General features: G+C 51.8%; 2 protein-coding genes across 2 annotated transcripts in view; one reads left to right on the top strand and one right to left on the bottom strand.

The window, feature by feature from the left end:
• The window catches only part of SLK (STE20 like kinase), a 78,639-nt gene extending 74,674 nt beyond the window's left edge, over positions 1-3,965 (top strand). Inside the window, exon 18 of the mRNA XM_062214151.1 lies at positions 428-3,965. Within this exon, the coding sequence (XP_062070135.1) occupies positions 428-574 (147 nt within the window). The 3' untranslated portion in view covers positions 575-3,965. The remainder of the gene's footprint in view (positions 1-427) is intronic.
• Positions 3,966-7,237: 3,272 nt separating this feature from the next.
• COL17A1 (collagen type XVII alpha 1 chain) overlaps positions 7,238-17,340 on the bottom strand; it is a 41,161-nt gene continuing 31,058 nt past the window's right edge. Inside the window, 21 exon segments of the mRNA XM_062214201.1 lie at positions 7,238-8,197; positions 8,464-8,544; positions 8,683-8,745; positions 8,971-9,108; positions 9,592-9,951; positions 10,202-10,348; positions 10,862-10,972; positions 11,071-11,160; positions 11,595-11,735; positions 12,040-12,108; positions 12,593-12,730; positions 13,145-13,267; positions 13,772-13,804; positions 14,128-14,202; positions 14,390-14,405; positions 14,597-14,637; positions 14,962-15,021; positions 15,170-15,223; positions 15,357-15,398; positions 15,520-15,573; positions 16,799-16,834. Coding sequence (XP_062070185.1) covers positions 8,145-8,197; positions 8,464-8,544; positions 8,683-8,745; positions 8,971-9,108; positions 9,592-9,951; positions 10,202-10,348; positions 10,862-10,972; positions 11,071-11,160; positions 11,595-11,735; positions 12,040-12,108; positions 12,593-12,730; positions 13,145-13,267; positions 13,772-13,804; positions 14,128-14,202; positions 14,390-14,405; positions 14,597-14,637; positions 14,962-15,021; positions 15,170-15,223; positions 15,357-15,398; positions 15,520-15,573; positions 16,799-16,834 — 1,925 coding nt within the window. The 3' untranslated portion in view covers positions 7,238-8,144.

Genomic DNA, 17,340 nt, shown 5'->3' with positions numbered 1-17,340 from the left:
TATTGATAACTGAAACAGAAAGTAGAAGGTGGTAAGGGGCTTGTGTGAGAGTCAGATTAGGTAATAGTAGGTGCTGTCTGTTGCGGCACCCAGTGTGTGGTCAGTCCATCATTACTGTGTAGATTCTTGACAAAGCAAATCAGTGAGATAGGTAGTATCCTTGTTTCACAGCAGAGATATTAAAAGATCCTGTAATGCAGAGAAGTTAAGTAATTCACCCAAGTGATCTGTTCACATGACTGAGCTGGAACTTGAAACTAGGGACGCTCAAAGCTTATGATCTTCACTACTGAGCAGTCGGCTTCCTTAGGATAATACACAGAGAAGGTATTTGGGACATGTAGATTTCTCTTTGTTGTCAGTAAATTCCATGTACAGTATAATACCAGCACATAACAATTTCTTTCTTTTTCCCTTCCTTTTTAAGACATTGGAAGAAGAGTTTGCCAGGAAACTCCAGGAACAGGAAGTGTTCTTTAAAATGACTGGAGAGTCTGAATGCCTTAACCCATCAACACAGAGCCGAATTTCTAAATTCTATCCCATTCCTAGCTTGCATTCCACTGGATCGTAACAGTGGGAGGACTTCTGTGGTCTGGGTGGCTTTTTAAATATGTCCTTGTATTCTCTTCATCTTCTGCCATGGAGACAATCACCTGCCTCACCTTCTAGAGTGTTGTGTTTTTTTGTTTTTTTGTTTTGTTTTGTTTCAGGAAAAGATGAAGGGAAAGTGAACTAAGACAGATGCTGGGCCATGTTGGCAAAGTAGCATCTTATGTAGTATTTCCCTAAGGTGACTTTGTATATTATTCTTAAAAATTGTGTTCTTCAGACACTGTTACCTGCAAAATTGTTAGAGAAATAATGTTTAAATTTGTTTTTTAAAAACCTGTTACATTACTAAGTATTGTTAATAAATATCTTTTTACTTGATCTGAATTCTCAATGATGTCTACATTCTGTAGATGAGACTGTGCTGTAGGGAGTTAGAGTAATTTTCATTTGGTGAATCAGCACTCATAAAACTATATAAGTTGCTCAGAATATGCTGTTGATTCAGCAAATAAATATATTTTTTCTTTAAATAGAGTCTTTTTGAAGGAAAAAGTTATTTCAGTAATTTGTTGAAAATAATTGCCTGTTTAGGCATGAGCTAATTAATGACTGAGGGTGCTAGTTTTATTAAAGATAGTGCCTGTAGGACTAAATTCCAGTCAATAGGATTTTCTTTTTGATCAGTAGGGACAAAACACCCTTAGTATTAAGTTTTATTGTTTTTAAATGCTCTGTTATTTGATAAATATTTTCATCCTGAAATATATGTTATACTAAGTTTGGAAAAGCAAAAAAATAGCTTTTAGATTTGCAAGTTGGAAATGTAAAATTCACAAAATTAAAAGTAAGATAGATTTGGTTGTCCCAGTTTATTTCTTAATATATCAACTGGTTAGAAAACTTGTCTCCATCATAGCAAATTTTGTTATATTTCAAACTGTCAGAAGCCTGTATGTTCTGAGTTATATTTATAAATATATTTTATGAAATTAATCTTAAAAGAGACATTTGTTCACAATACTTTTCAAACAGGATTTAAATATTAAGACAAATATTAGAAATGACTTTTTCTTATTTTGAAATGAGGTTTTATTTTATTCCATGTTTAAATTATTTACTTTGATTTACGTGGGAAAAGCCTGAAACCTTTATCATGTGGTTGCTGATATGTGTAATTATTAATGAAATTTCACTCTTAGTTCCTTTTGAGGCTTAGAATTTCAGTGTGTCAGGTCAAACAGTATTACAGTCTGTACTTGGGTGCAGGAGAGAGAGCACATTTGTAAATGGTGCTTGCTGCCTGCCATTTGCAACCTATTCTCTTTTAAGAGTAGTAGGTACCAAATTGTAAAAGTTTGAGTTTTTAGTTATATTACTTTTGAGGCTGGTGAAAAATTTAAATGTAATGTTCTGGGAACACTGATTTGATATTAAGAAAATGTATATGTCTGTAGCACTTTCTTTCAGTTAATTTGAAAACTTTGGATGCTGAACCTTATTTTGGTGGTTTAAAGGATTTAAAAATGCATGTATGATTTTAACTTTGTAATTGTTCTGACAAGTAAAATTACTTGGACAACTTTGTAGGTAGCCTTAACTTCTGGCCAAGTTTGTTTTTTATATAAATATATATATATACATATATATATTATGTATGTTGTAAATTCATACACTTATCACATGAATGTGTTGCTGTATACAAAACTCTTAATGCTTTATTCTCAAATGCTGGGTTAAAAATTGTTTTGAAAGCCTTTTAAAATATATATCTTTATAAAGTAATATTCAGGATGATGATGGAAATTGTTTATATTGTTATGATAAAAATGATTGTATAATGTTGCCCAGTGTATTTAATGATTATTTGAAGAGGGAGAGGGGAGGAAGGTTCTCATACTACTTTCTCCTTTGAAATTTTCAGTTTATTGGCTTTTAAAAAATGAATACTTCAGGCAGTGAGCATTTTTTCAATACCATTTAAATATCCTGTGCTAAATAGTTTATGGCACATTATTAATTTGGTCTGAATATTTGATTCTTTCTAATCCTTCCGACTTGACATTCAGAGTGTTGAATCAAGGCGAGAGGCTCAGAGAGGAACAGTTAAACACCTGGGGTAAGTTTATCAGCAACTCCCGCACCTCCCTTAGAACCGCCCTTTGGATTCAGTGTTTGTGCTGGAGTTCTCTTTCAAATATGACCATGGGGGTGTAGGACATGCAGAGGTGAATCATTCATTTAATGCTTAAAGTTATATAAATCTTTTCAAAAAGTGTTTTCTTATAGAATGTGCTGTTTGTATCCATGCCTTCCCACCTTGTACACAGCCCTGTGTTCAAATAGGTAATAATGATCTTTTCCTGCATGAAGTGAGGGTGAGGAAGCTGCTACAAGTGCAGCCAAATCCATTCCTCATTTGGGTGGTTGTTGCTGTGGGAGAATGTGCTGTGACATGTGCAAAAGAAATTCTCAGTATGTGCGCCCTAGACAGTAACCTCCCCTCGTTTCCCTGAGGGCCGTGGACACACAAGGCCTCTGCTCTTCTGCAGGTCTTGCTCCTAGAGCCCAGGGCACCAGACTGCCTTTCCTAGACCTGTCAACCCACAGGGTATGAATTACTGAATTAGCTGCTATTCTGTGTGGAGTCACATTAAGCTTTTTCTTACCCTTTCTTATAGGAAACTGGAGGGTGGGAAAGGAAAAATTCAGAGTGCTTTCATTTTGTTCAAACAATTAGAACCTTCCTATGACAGGATCTAACAAGTCATTATTAAATATAAACCAGAACCAAAGCTACCTCTACTCTAGTGTTTCCTCAAGCACAAAGCTCTCAGGCATTAATGAGACCCTCGTCTCCGATTTCTTGAGCATCAGCAAGTTCCAGAAGTGATTGTTTTTTGTAGTCTTCTGGTCCCCTTGTAAGTACACACTTTCCCCTGTTCCACACTGTGCTGAAATGACAAGGATTCTTCTGAGAAGCCAAATTCTGTCCAGGCATGAGCTAGAGATGCTGTTGAGTAAAGGAAAACCTAGAACTGAAGGGAAGAAGGGAATTCCTGTGCTAATAGTCTTTTGATTCAATAAATCAGTTCTTTTCTGCGAAATGGTCTTTTCTAGGAAATGGGATGATATTTTTAAATGTTTTTCTCAAGTTGAGGGCATAACAATTAATTCCTCCGTTGTTGCTGTTCTGTGGCTGATGACGGTTTTGAAAAAGCTTTAACATTTCTGCTCCTAAGCTTGGGATAGAGTGTTTTTACCAGTTTTTAAGTGTTGGCTGCAGCTTTTTGTGATCCTCTGATTTGCAGTGTTGTAAGTTCACAAACTAAATTTTCAGAAAGAATTTTGTTCCAGGTCATGCCTCTTGTCTCTTTGGGATCAACATGTCTTTTCAATCATGAGATTGGCAAATAAAAAATAAAGTTATTTCTTAATATATTTTTGGAAGCAATTTTTTTGTTGAGAATCTTTGGAACTGGATTGTCTTGTATGAGAACACTTTGCTACTTTTTGGGGTCCTAGTTGTATTTTCAAACTTGCCATCATCCAGGTCTCCTAACCCTTCCCAACTTACCAGTGTTCCTAGCTGTCTGTAATTGAAACCAACTGTGTGACTGCCACACTCACAAATCTCACAAATGTCGTTTTCTATGATAATGCGGGGTGAGGGGTGGGAGGCGGGTGAGGTTTTTCCAGAGGTCAAAACACTTCCATCAGTGTATATATATACCTCCACATTTCCCCTCCTCTTTCCTCCCTTGGGATAGATTTTCCTTCGTGGCAAGCAGTTACACAGATGATATGATGTCACTTCTGCTCAAATAACCTCTTTTTATCATTGATATGCAAGATTCAGCAGGCGCTGGACAGCATCATTTGGCAAGTGTTCAGTGTGGCTGGAGGGAGGCGCTGCATGTCACTTTCTAATCTAGGAGTATTGTGCACCATTGAGCTCATTCTTGTCTTTTTTTTTTTTTTTTGTTAAAGATGAAACAAAAGGGGCTCAGATCCAGTGCGATCCAGCTGAGAGCATACCTCATATCTGCCCACCCCTGTTCTGGGTTTTGTCCAGGGAAGGATGCAGATTTGGACGCCTACCCTATTTCTCTTGGACAAAGAACTCTGAAGACTTGAGTATCTTAGTAAGATACAGTCATAACCACAAGGGGAAAACTAGTCTGATTCATCAAGGTAAGAATCATTATTAAGAGGGAATATGAGGGTGGCGTTTGGCTTAGCTATTAAGTCCCACATTGGAGTACCTGGGTTTGATTCCGAGCTCTGGCTCCTGACTCCAGCTTCTTGCTAACACAGCCCTGGAAGGCAGCAGGTGATGGTTCAAGTAGTTGGGTCTTGGCCTCTCACATGACAGACCTAGATTGAGGACCTGGCTTCTGGCTTCGGCCCAGCCCACCCCTGGCTATTGTGGGTATTTGGAGAGTGAACAAGCAGTTGAGAGATCTCTCCTGCATTTCAAGTAAGCTTTTTAAAAGAAAAAAAAATTTTTTTTTTTATTTGAGAGGCAGAGTTAGAGCCTCTAACTCAATGGCCAGAGCTGGGCTAATCTAAAGCTTGGAGCTTCTTCCAGGTCTCCCATGTGGTTGCAGGTGCCCAAGCACTTGGACCACTGACCATCTTCCACTGCTTTCCCAGGCTATAAGCAGAAAACTGGATTGGAAGAGGAGCAGCTGGGACGTGAACAGGCGCCCATGAGGGATGCCAGTGCAGCAGAGGGAGGCTAAACCTACCATGCCACAGCACCAGCCCCAATATAAACTTTTTAAAAGGGAGCAGTTCTGGCCGGTGCCATGGCTCACTAGGTTAATCCTCCGCCTGTGGTGCCGGCACACTGGGTTCTAGTCCTGGTCGGGGCGCTGGATTCTGTCCCGGTTGCCCCTCTTCTAGGCCAGCTCTCTGCTGTGGCCCGGGAGTGCAGTGGAGGATGGCCCAAGTGCTTGGGCCCTGCACCCTATGGGAGACCAGGAGAAGCACCTGGCTCCTGGCTTTGGATCAGCGCGGTGCGCCGGTAAAGGAAGACCTTTCTCTCTTTCTCTCTCTCTGTGTCCACTCTGCCTGTCAAAAAAAAAAAAAAAGTAGTTCTAATACTTGAGCCCTTGAAGCTACTTTAGAAAAAAGTATTTACTCTCATTTGAAAGACAGAGAGAGAGATTCCATTCACTTGTTCACTCCCGAAATGCCCACAACAGCTAGGGCTGGGTCAGGTCAAAGCCAGGAGCCTGGCGCTGTCTTGGTCTCCCACATGGGTGGTAGGGGCCCAAGTATTTGAGCCATCATCTGCCGCCTCCCCGGTGTGCATCAGCAAGAAGCTGGATTGGAAGCAGAGGAGCCAGAGCTCACCAGGCCCTCCAGTTACAGGACATGGGCATGTGAGGCAGCGACTGAACCTCTGTGCCAAACGCCCAGCCCCTAGAGCTACTTTTAAAAAAAGTAAAAGGAAATCCAGCTTTTGGTTAAATCTGATAAACTTTGTCCCTGATGAATTATTTTAATTGTTAAAAGGTACGTTTTTGCATTCGTTCATTATACACAATGTAAGTTTTCACTAGATAGTAAAAATAAGTTGGTTAAAATTCTGAGGGCCACATGAGCCCTTTGTTAAATCCCTAGATTGGCTCATTTTAGGTGGCCAAGGAGACAAAAAGACCGACGCAGAGTATTGGGTGCTTGCTGATTGCGGGTGCGAGTGGATGCTTGATACCATGGAACTAAATGGTGTGTCTTTCTCTTGGATAGGATGTGAGATACCCAGGGGAGACCATAAAGAAAATAAACAGTCCAGTCTTTTAGAAGAGTAGAGGTGGAGAAGTAGATTTAATTTAACCCCATTTTAAATTATCCAGCAGTTGAGAATCTCTGTAACATCCTCGTGTTGACCAAGTATTTCCTCTTCTGCACTTAATGTTTTAGCATTTTTTATAAAGACTTATTTATTTGAAAGAGTTACACAGAGAGAAGGAGAGGCAGAAAGAGAGAAGAAAAGAGAGAGAGAGAGGTCTTCCATCCGCTGCTTCACTCCCCAGATAGTCACAATGGAGCTGCGCTGATCTGGGTCTCCTGCGTGGGTGTAGGGGCCCAAGGACTTGGGCCATCTTCTATCCCAGGCCACTGCAGAGAGCTGGATCAGAAGTGGAGCAGCTGGAACTCGAACCGGCGCCCATATGGGATGCCGGCACCACAGGCGGCGGATTTACCCACTGCACCACAGTGCTGGCCCCTGCACTTAATGTTTTTACTGTGCATATCTTTGGGGTACATTTTAACTCAGGAGGAATTTTGCTATTTCATATATTACCTGCCCTATTATCAATAATTCCTTTGGCCCAGGATAAATCACTACATTAATTGTAAATGATGTTGCTCATCTGTAGTATGTGTTTATCTCAGGTAACTCAGGTTTAGGGGAGACCTTCAGATGCTTCCTAACAGGCCCAGGCTGAGCTGACAGTACCAGAGGTCTGCCTGTAGAGGGCTCCGTGATTAAATGAAATGCCAGAATCTGTGCCCCAAAATACAACCACCTTTGTTTTTTTCATTTATGTAAATAATGTTAGACCAAACTGACCCAGAACATGTTTGTTCATTCTTTCCTTTTTAACCCCTCACATTTAAACATACTAAAAAAGAAAAAAAAAAACTTTAATTGAAGATTTTACAACTGAAATGACTTTTCTTCTCATAGACCACATACATATGTTTTTAGACATTGAAAAGTGCTTAAAAGCCAACTGCACCCAGTCCTCCACGCCGTGTCCTAAGTGCAGAACAGAGGGTGACGTCTCAAGTGGAAGCCCCCTCTCCCCAGTGTCAGGGAACCTCTTTCCCCTCCTCTCCCTCTATTCCTTGCTCATTGCCCACACTTTCCTACTTGCCACATCTAGTTCAATACAGCCTCTCTCTGAACTCTAGCGTGGACCTGTGTATACAGATTATAGCTGCAGTCAGACTCTAAGCCAGTCGGACTGTGTCATACATGTGTAATATAACTGAGAAACCCCGTCACCTCCTATAGGGAAGTGAATTTCTTAATTTTGGCAGTTGCAAGCACCACATCTTAGCTAACTTTTCTGTGACGTGACGTAAGACTGCAGAGGGAACGGCGGAGGAAGGAGCTGCCAGTGCAGCTCGCGGCAATAACCGGGACGCACCTGCCCAGCGTCACCTCGCAGAAGGCACCCCGTCCCGTGTTCTGTTTCCTGGACTCAGTTTTAGGCAAAGCTCCAAGAGTCCTGAACCAACTTGTGTGAACTGGGCTTCCTAGCTTGGGGCTTGAACTAAGTATTAAAGAAGTCAAAGAGCACAGAGCTAGCGAGCAGAGAGAAGTCACTCTCGTTCTAAAACGTTGCACCTACTGTTAACGTCTGCCCATGAGGCTTTCAGATCGTCTTTGAATGCTATATGTATGCATATATCTTGTTCAGACTAAAACAGGTGTGTTGCTGGTGGACTGTTTTGGCCATGCTGTCAGTAGGACATCGGCAGGCTCCAGCTTTCATGCTTGAGAGAATTTGATGTAAGTGCCCATAAGCATTGTAAGAACCGGTCCAGGGGCTTGTTCCGCCAAGGTTAGCTCACGGCTTGGTGGCGATACTTCTCTTTCTCCGCCCAACGTAGACTTGGTCACCTGAAAGAAGATGAGTAGGAAGTTAAAAAATACCTTGTGGCCCGTGGGGACCTCAGCTTGGGTGACTACAGCAACTGTAACTAGTTGCAAAGAAGGCTTCAAAGAAGACATCTTTTTAAGACTGTCTGTCTGAAACTCTTCCTCCACTAGACTGGCATTCTTCCCTTCTCCCTGCCGGTGTGACTGTTGTGAAAGTGACATTCTTAGCAGTGACTGCCTGAGGTAACTGGCTTGCTCTGGCACTCCCCTGTGCAGCCAGCACTTACCTTTGTCTCCTTTTTCTCCCTTGTGCCCTCGAGGGCCAGGTGGCCCAGGAAGACCTCTTGGTCCAGCAGAGCCTCTGTCACCTAGAAGGAAGATGGGGGCATGACCAAGTGCTCCGTGAGTGCCAGGGCTGGAGGGGAGGCTGAGGCACCACAAGGTACTTCTCAGCAGGCGGTGGTCATGATGTGGCCTGCTGGGGCTGCTTCTCTGTCACCACTTACCTTTGGGTCCTGGGATGCCCACCTCCCCTTTCTGCCCAGGGGGTCCTGGAATGGTTCCATAAGCTGCAAGAGAGTGAAAAAGGACCTTAGGCTAGAGCCTGCCCTGCAGCCTGCATGGCCCCGTGAACCGTGCAAAGCATCGCCGACAGGTAGTGAAACACGGTTCAAAGTTATCTGATGTTCAGCATCTCCAGCAGACAGGTTTCCACAAGCGTGGTGTCTGCCGAGCAGGCCTGTGGGAGGCTATGCAGCAGGACAGGTACTGGGAAAGCTAGGGGATGGCCTTACTTCGGAAGAAGTCCATGAGGTCCTCAGTCACGTTGCTGTAGGCAGAGAAGACCTTGCTGATGCCAGGGGGCCCCTGGGGCCCGGGCTGGCCTGGTGGGCCCTGGACAGTGTAGGCCATCCCTTGTAGCAGGCCCTGACCTGGAAAACACCAGCGCATGGGATGCAGCTGCCGTACAGGCACAGCCCTGGCGACTGCCCCTGTGTGCCCCACACACTTGGGCACGCAGTAGCAGCGTCCTGCCTAACTGGACGGAAAAGCCACAGGGAGGAAGGTGTCTTAGCCAACAACTCCCTTTGGACCCACCGGAGAAGTGTCAGGGTCATGATGACTCTTGGGAGACCCAGAACAAGTTAGGTGTTGGAAAGCAAAGCACCAAGACCCCTCCTGGACTGCTTGGGACTCTCTTCCCCAGGGCGTAGGTCCCGGCACTGGGGCCCCCAAGGGCCCCCAAGCTGAGCTGGCTGAGGACTAGGACAATGCCTCCCATCTTCAGTCCCTACCCAACAGATTCCAGCACTGCTGTCTTCACAGAAACAAGGGCCGGCGTCTGGAGCCCAGTTGTGGAGGGGCTTACAAGCTCCCCCCCCACCCAGCACGGAGGCCTAAACGCCCCTACTTACGCTGCAAGCTCTCCGACACCCGAACAGCCAGCTCGTTGTAATCCAGATCTCCAGCAAAGCCGTTCCGGAATGATCCTCCATTGCTGCCGTACGCGCCGCCCCCTGCTGCCCCAAGGTCTCCGCCTGGGCCAATGTCAGTGCCATAGGGGCCCCCGTCTCCTGCACCAAAGGCTCCCCCTTCGCCCAAGGAGCCCCCCGTTGAACTGTAGGAGGAGCTCCGGCGGGCAGATGAGCTGCGTGAGGAGGAGCTGCTGCTCCTGCTGTAGGCGTCATCCAGTGGCAGCAGGCGGCTGTCTCCAGGGGGTCCCTGGGGCCCCGGAGGGCCTGGGGGGCCCACGATGAAGCTGCGCACATCAGGACCTGCATGGGAGTGGGAGTCCAAGTTGTGGTGGAAAGACTTGGGAGCTAGGGGGTCTCTCCCAGGGTCTCAAGGACCCTTATGAACTGAAAGAATGTTAGGGTCCCTGTACATGCGTAGGAGCACGCTCGTGAGGAAAGAAGCAGGGTTTACCCCAAAGACAGAGACACTCATCTATTTGGTCTCCAGGCAACGCCAAGCACCTGCTGCCCCACTTACAGGGCGGGGAAGTGGGAACGGGAGGGCACCTACTTGTGAGGTAGCTGATCAGCTCACTCCGGAAGTTGTCGCTGTTTTCAGCTGCATAGGTTGCTAGAGCTGCCGAGACCCCAGGGGGCCCACGAGGACCTGGGGGCCCAGGAGGACCAGGAGGGCCTGGGATGGAGGAAAAGCCAGCAGCTGGGTGGGAGGAAGAGAAAGAGGAAGGTCAAAGGTCATCAAGCAGAGACAGCAGAATTCCCAGCCCAGGCGCTGTGCCCACTGGGGACCCCTTTGTGGAAAGGAGAGGTTGAGGCTGGGCCTCTGGGTGAGCAGAGGATGAAGCAGCAGCAGATCGAGAGCTTGCCCACTTCCCAGCATCCTCTGGGAAAGGGCTGCTCGTACTGGCCCTCCACGCCCACTTCTGAGCCTCCTTCCTACGTACATCCTAGCCCCCTCCCAGCCCTTCACCATGGAGCCTTGGAGACCCCGTCTGACTCTAATCACGTGCAGCATCTCAGTTCCCGAGGGGCTGCATTTGGGAGCAGTGGCTCCCTCCCTGAGAAGGCCAAGGGCACCTCATCAACGGGCCCTCTCCAGGGCCAGCCCTGTATGCGCTTGGTGGTCTGTGGATGCCCTCGCCTAAATCCACAGGCACCCCCAAACCTAGGCCCCATCCTCTGTCCTCCTTGTGTCCCCTCCCCGGTGCCTCACTGTGCAAGTAAGACGAGAGGTCCTCCACGCTGATGCTGGACCACACATTGCCTGGGATCCCTGGAGGCCCTGGGGGGCCTGGGGGTCCAACGATGCCTCTGAATTCAGACCCTGGGACACGAAGGAAGAGCAAGGGGTCAGTCATGGCCTGACCCGAGGGTTCTGCTTCCATCCCACATATGTGGACAGACTTCTCTGCACCGCCTCACCTCGGAGCAGGGAGAGGAGCTCCTCATAGGATGTTCCTGGCAGGCCTGGGGGGCCAGGGGGCCCAGGAAGCCCAATGCTGATTCCGGAGCCTGGGGAACAAATCCGGAGTTGTGATGGGTTCAGACACAGCAGGGGAAGGCAGGTGGAAACGCCCTGTGAGAGGGAGTCAGCCCAGTGATCTGGACACAAGTGCCATCAGGGGAAGGGAAGAGGGGTGGGAGGGAGAGATGGAGATGCTGTGCTGGGCTGTGCCACCACGGAGGGAGGGTGGCCCTGGGACTCGGGAGGAGTACAGGTCAACAGCCGTTGGCTGGGTGTGTGGGTATGGCAGGGGAGTTGGGGGCACTGCACCACGTACCAAGTCCATGCAGGACAGGCCCTAAGACACTGGGGTCGGCTTCCCTTGACCTACTCCGGGCCACGGGTTTGAGTGACTGCAGGCTGCTCCCTCTGCTGGGCTGGGTGCAGCCTGGCAGGAGGGGGCCAGAGGCCCTTCCCAGCTGCCCTGCCCGCAGATACTCACTGGCCATGTAGCTGAGAATGCGGTTGCTCAGCTCTGCGTAGTCCAGTGACAGCAGGGACCCATCGGTGCTGGTGCCTGGAGGCCCCGGGGGACCCCGAGGGCCCGTCAGGAACTGCCGGAGGTACTGACGCACATCGTCCCCTGGAGAGGAGAGGATGCACCCACATGGACCCGCTCTGGCCACAGGTGGGTCCCCCTGCCCAGACTGCTTCCTGTGTGACTCTTGTGAGTGCCGGGCTCAGGCCCACCCTGGTCGGGGGGAGGGGGCGGAGAGCTCCCAGGCCCTGGCAGGGGTGCCTCTCAGCTTCCTGGCATTGGAGGGTGAGGGTTACCATCCCTTTGCAGGCTCAGAAAGCAGCCGGGGAGCTCTGGGGGAGGGGTGATGGGACCAGGCTTGCCTGACAAGTGAGGTCAGGGGGTGCCCAGCCCACAGCAGGTGACTCACGCTGCAGCACCGCCAGGATGTCTTCAGATGAGATGGAGGCCGAGGCCGAGCTGAGGCTGTACCCAGAAGCTGTGGTCAAGAAGGCCCAGGTTAGCCACTCATCCCCTTCCAAGGCCACACCCTCGCCATGCCAGGATCTGAAAGGCCTGGTCCGCTAGTGGCTTCTCTTTGGGGAAGTGAAGGAATGGGGCATGGCGAGGCTGTTTTGAAAGCACAGAAAGGCCGAAGACTGTCTTGTTTTGGTAAGAAATGCAGGCTGTTTTCCAGAACGTGCTTCAGCCTGACCCTCCCCTCCCCCGCCAGCCTGCAGCACCCCCTTCCCGAGCAGGTCGGCAGCCTGTGACTGAGAACACGCCTGTTCCAGGCAGGAAAGCTCCCAAATCCTGGCGCCCCGCGTGGCCCCGTGGAAGCGGATCCCCTGGTCCCCGAGGCCTGATCTCACGCGTCCAGAATTGAAAAGGCGAATTCAGGAGACGTGCACAGCACAGCGCAGGTAAGAGAAGCAGGCACTCAGGAGAAGGGTGTCCGAGTACAGGGCCCGCGGACGGCTTACTCTTCAGGTGGCTCACAACGAGGCTCGCCAGCTCCGAATAGTCGAAGGTCTCGCCCGTGATGGTGGTGACGGGCCCTGGGGGACCCGGGGGGCCAGGGGGACCCTGGACTCCAGACAGGTAAGACCTGACGCTGTCACCTGCCAGCAGAGGAATGCAGCAGTCAAGCCTGGCCCCGAGAGGGCGGGTCGTCCCCATGGTGTGCCCAGAACAGCTGGATGAGGTGCCTGCCCCCCGGCAAGGCAGCAGGGACCCTGGGTGCCTTGTTACAGGTGGAGAAACTGAGGCAGCAGCCTGTGCTGGGTCAGGTGGGCCGGGAAGGCTGTGATCCAATAAAACTGCGACTGGCCACTCGTCTGAGCAGTCAGTCTTGCGCAGGGATGGGGAGGTATGTGTGAGCACACGCGTGCCAGAGTGTGCATGTGGGTGAGTATGTGAGTGAGTGGGCCTCCAGATGGGGTGAGGGGCAGGTGGGGGAGGAACAAACACGCGTGTGTGCACACATGCTCTGCACTGCCCTAAGGTGTCCCCAGGCGTGGGGGGCCAGCACTCACTCTGCAGGTACTCAGACAGGTACTGCTGAATCTCACGGCTGGAGCTGCTGACGGAGCCTGGGGGTCCCGGGGGCCCTGGTGGGCCGGGTGGGCCCTGCATGTACATGGTGCTCGACGATCCCCCTGCGGCAAGAAGAGGCGCCCTGGTGGGTTTCCCCACACAGGCCAGGTTGAAGAGGGGCCCAGGGGCTGCTCCCACACATGGAGGACAGGGGCCTTCTCAGTGGGAGAAGCCAGCCAAGAGCAAGGTCCCCAAGAAGAGGCAAACGCAGTGGCTACAGCAGTGTTGGCTGCAAGGAGCGGCAGTGGGGCCCAGGCAAACCACACTTGCCTTCAAGCTGCTCACTGCCTCGCAGAGCCCCTGCCTCCCCCAGGGCCCTGGCTCCTGGGCCTGCTGGGGTCCCCGCCATTCCCCACCTGGCGCTGTTATCTTTGCATGGCTTGGTCCTTTCCCCACCCCCACGACCATGGAAACTTAGAGGCAGCTTGTGGATCCTAGCATATGGGGGAGGCACCTGATCAATAAGGATCCCAGGTAGGCCAGGAGTGAATAAGCACATCCTTACTAGGGGGCTCTGCCTCACTAGAGAGAGGGAGAGAGGAACTTGGGTCACCCTTGGGTCTTACCTCTGGAGGGCCCACCGGGAATGCCAGGATCACCTGGAATCCAAAACAAAAAGGCCTGTTTGCATCACCTCCTCCAGGAAGCCTGCCCTGGATAAGCCCAACCACACCTGTTACTGTGTGACTCTACCACTGTCCCAAGTCTCAGTCTCATTTCAGCAACAATACCCCCAGCCCCCTTTGGAGAGAGACTGCGGCTCCCCGTCCTCGTCCCTCCTCCCTCTGGCCTGTTCTTTCTTCAGCCCTTTCTTTCCCAAGACTTTGGTCTTCACAGCTTCTCACAGCTCCATCCTGGCGCTGGGCTCTGGGGCCAGGCCGTGCCCACTCCTCCCTGCCTTCCTGGCTGCTCCTTCACTGACCTTTGTCACCTTTGGGTCCCTGCGGGCCAGGTGGGCCTGGCGGTCCCTGTAGATCGACTCCGAGAGAATTGGACGCTGGAAGCCAAGCACACGCAGTGCAGTCAGTGAGCGAGAGCCGCCGTGGGTGGGGGCTCGGCACCTCCTGGAAGCTGAGAGCCCTGAGACCTGGCTCGCCTGAGGAGCCCTCGCCAGGGACTGCAGTCCTAGTCTCCCGCCCCTGCCCTCCCCACCGCCTCCCTCCAGGGGTCCTGAAGTCCAGGACTGCTGGGGCTGCCCGGCTGGTACATGGTGCTTGGAGCTCCCCCCACGTGTGTGCACACCCCTGCACACAACACTAACACTCGACCACTCATAGACACGTCTCTGATCCGCTCCTGCTCGTGGGGACCAAGTGCACTGCCCATAAGCTCAGGGGTTTTGGAAGGTCAGCTCCTGCCACCCCAGCCCCAGCCCAGGCTTTGTCGGATGCCAGCTATGCCTTACCTGAGTGTCCTCGGGGGCCTGGGGGACCTAAGGAAGGAGACAGAGAGCTGAGAGATGCATCCCAATCAGGGGGTGTGGCTTCTGTGACCCCCAGGTCGGGGAGCAGGGACTGTGGTGCTGAGGCACAGAGCTCGGGGCTCCCTGTGCCCCTCCTCCCTGCCAGCCAACATGGAGCAGGAGCTCTGGGCCACGTTTGTGACCACCGTGTTCGCACTCCCCCTCCCCACCCCGAGCTGCAGGCTGCTCACACAGGACCCGGCTCAACCAGCCCCATGCAAATGCTCCTGGCCACCAGGCAGGTGGGCAGGGGTCACAGAGTGGCCCTGGGCCTCCCTAAGACACTGTCCTCACCTTGGTCTCCCTTGGGGCCGGGGGGGCCAGGGGGTCCGGGGGGCCCAGAGAAGATGGTTTCTGCAGAGAACAGAAGGGGTTTGTGTGTGGTTGTGGTGATGAGCTCTCAGCACTTGGCATGGCGGACGCGCCCAGGCCGTGCTGTCACAGGGACGAATGGCTATGTGGACAGTTAAGACACAAACACAACAGGACAATCAGACATTACCTGAGTTGGCCAGGAAGGATCCTGGGGGGCCCGGGGGGCCTGGCACGCCTTCCCCTAGGAGAGAAGCCCAAGCCCGATTAGTGCCAGCAGGTGGGCCGGGGACACTTCTGCAGGGGGCTGCGTTCTGGGTCCTGCTGTCAGCCCCAGCAGTGCTCTCTCCTGTCCCAGCAGAGAGGTGGGTTCTCACCTGGAGGGCCTCGGGGGCCGGGTGGGCCAGGGATGGAAGGTCCTGCAGAAGAGAGAGGGGTGGAACGACCGACTCAGGAGCCGAGTCACCCTGGGAGCAGCAGCCCGGACCCCTCCCTCGGAGCCGCACATCCCCTGACCCCAAAGATGCCCAGGAGGCTCACCTGGTGGCCCACGTGGTCCAGGTGGGCCTGGGGGACCTCGTAAATCCAGGCCTTCTGTAGAGAGGAAGAAACAAATGAGTGCACCTGCGGTGAGGCCGTTACCTCCCACCAGGACCCCCAGAGCCAGATACCCTGGTCCACACCCATCACCCCAGGGACAAGGCTCTGGTCAGGGCCCAGGACTGCTTCCAGGGAGGGCGGGTCAAGTCCAGAGCCCTGAATGCTGATTCGGGTGTGTGCAGTGAAGTGCCGGGTAGCCCGAGTCCAGACCCCTGCCTGCCACTTTGGGCAAGACCTCAGCTTTTTTGGCCTTGGTTTCCTCTGCACCCTGGGCCAAGGAGACCAGCATAGCCATGTTGTGAAGACTCAGCGAGAGTGCTGAGCCCCTAACATGGTGCCGGTGCTCAGCCAGGGCAGGTGCCTGTCTCCGTGGCCAGTGTTCCAGGGGTGCAGGTAGGATGCCAGCAGCAGCAGCCCCAGGCTCTTGAAAGCTTTGTGAATGGGAAAAGACAGGAGCCAGCCACCCAGCCTGGGCCTGTGGCTGAGAATCCGGGGCCCTGGCTGCTGCTCTGAGTGGGGGATGCACTACTGTTGCCTATGACACTCAGCGCCATGGCCCGGCCTCACCCTGGTCCTCCCAGCATCCCAGGGCCTCTGGGACAGCTGTCCCTGCCAGCCAAACCTGCTATCCCTGCTCAGTGTTCAGTGCGTGCCCTGGGGCCTGGTCGCCCTCCCATCAGCTGACTCCTTAGTGCAGCTGCTGCTGGCCCCAGCTCTCCCACTCCGCCCCCCACCACCCTGGGGGAAGGTGCACTCACGGGTAGAGAGGAGCTCGGAGATGGAGCTGCTACTGCTCATGAAGGACTCCCCGGCCAGCCCCGGCTCCCCTCGCGGGCCTGTGGGGAGCACACAGTGTCAGACTGGCCCCGCCTCCCACACTCCTGCTTCCTGCCTTCCCAGGTGGAGAGTGGGTAGGACAGGACTCAGACAGGACCACGTCGCAGACTATTGGCAGGTCTGCCACCAAACATCCCAGGGGAGCCGGAGCCGGGCCAGCGGGGCTGTCATTTGATATTTGGGTCAATGGCAGACGATGGCTTGGTGGTCAGGGTCCCATCACGAGAGGCCTCTGGCCTGTGAGAATGTCCATGCTCCAGCCCGGCAGGCTGGGGGGTGGCTCCCCCGAGGATCCTCCTTCCTTTCCCAAACACACACCCCTCACTTTCTCCACAGGGAAGTCCACACCCACAGCTCTGTACCCCCTTAGGGAGACACGCACCTTGCTGTCCAGGGATGCCAGCGGGACCTGTAGGGCCTGGAAATGTGGTAGAGGAGAAAAGGCTGTTAAGCTGTGGCAGCAGCTGGAAGGCTGGAGAGAGGGCAGGTGCCTACAAGAGAGGCCCTGGGGCCCCAAGATGCCAGTCTGCCACCCCTGCACCCCCTCACTGCATGTTCCCAGGGCTTGTCGGGAGAGGAGGCTGCTACACCCTGCCGGTGGAGAAGTTGTATTCTTCATTTGTATACAGACCTTTTACACACATTTAAAAATGCAGTCCTTCTGGAAAAACAGAAAAAGCTCACTCCTAATTCTTGAGCTTTGGGAGATTTTTATATCCTTCCTGCCCACCCCCCTTTTGTTCTCCACATCTTGTAAAATATAGTTGCAGGGGCAGGTGCTGCAGCATAGTAGGTTAAGCATCCACCTGCAGATGGGATGTGGCACCAGCATCCCGTATGGGCGCTGGTTCGAGTCCCAGCTGCTCCTCTTCCAATTCAGCTCTCTGCTATGGCCTGGGAAAGCAGTGGAAGATGGCCCAAGCC

Source organism: Lepus europaeus, chromosome 17 (assembly GCF_033115175.1).
Source record: "Lepus europaeus isolate LE1 chromosome 17, mLepTim1.pri, whole genome shotgun sequence".
NCBI classification, from domain to species: domain Eukaryota; kingdom Metazoa; phylum Chordata; class Mammalia; order Lagomorpha; family Leporidae; genus Lepus; species Lepus europaeus.
Note: the sequence above shows the minus strand (reverse complement) of the source record. Positions and strands in the feature narration are given on the sequence as shown.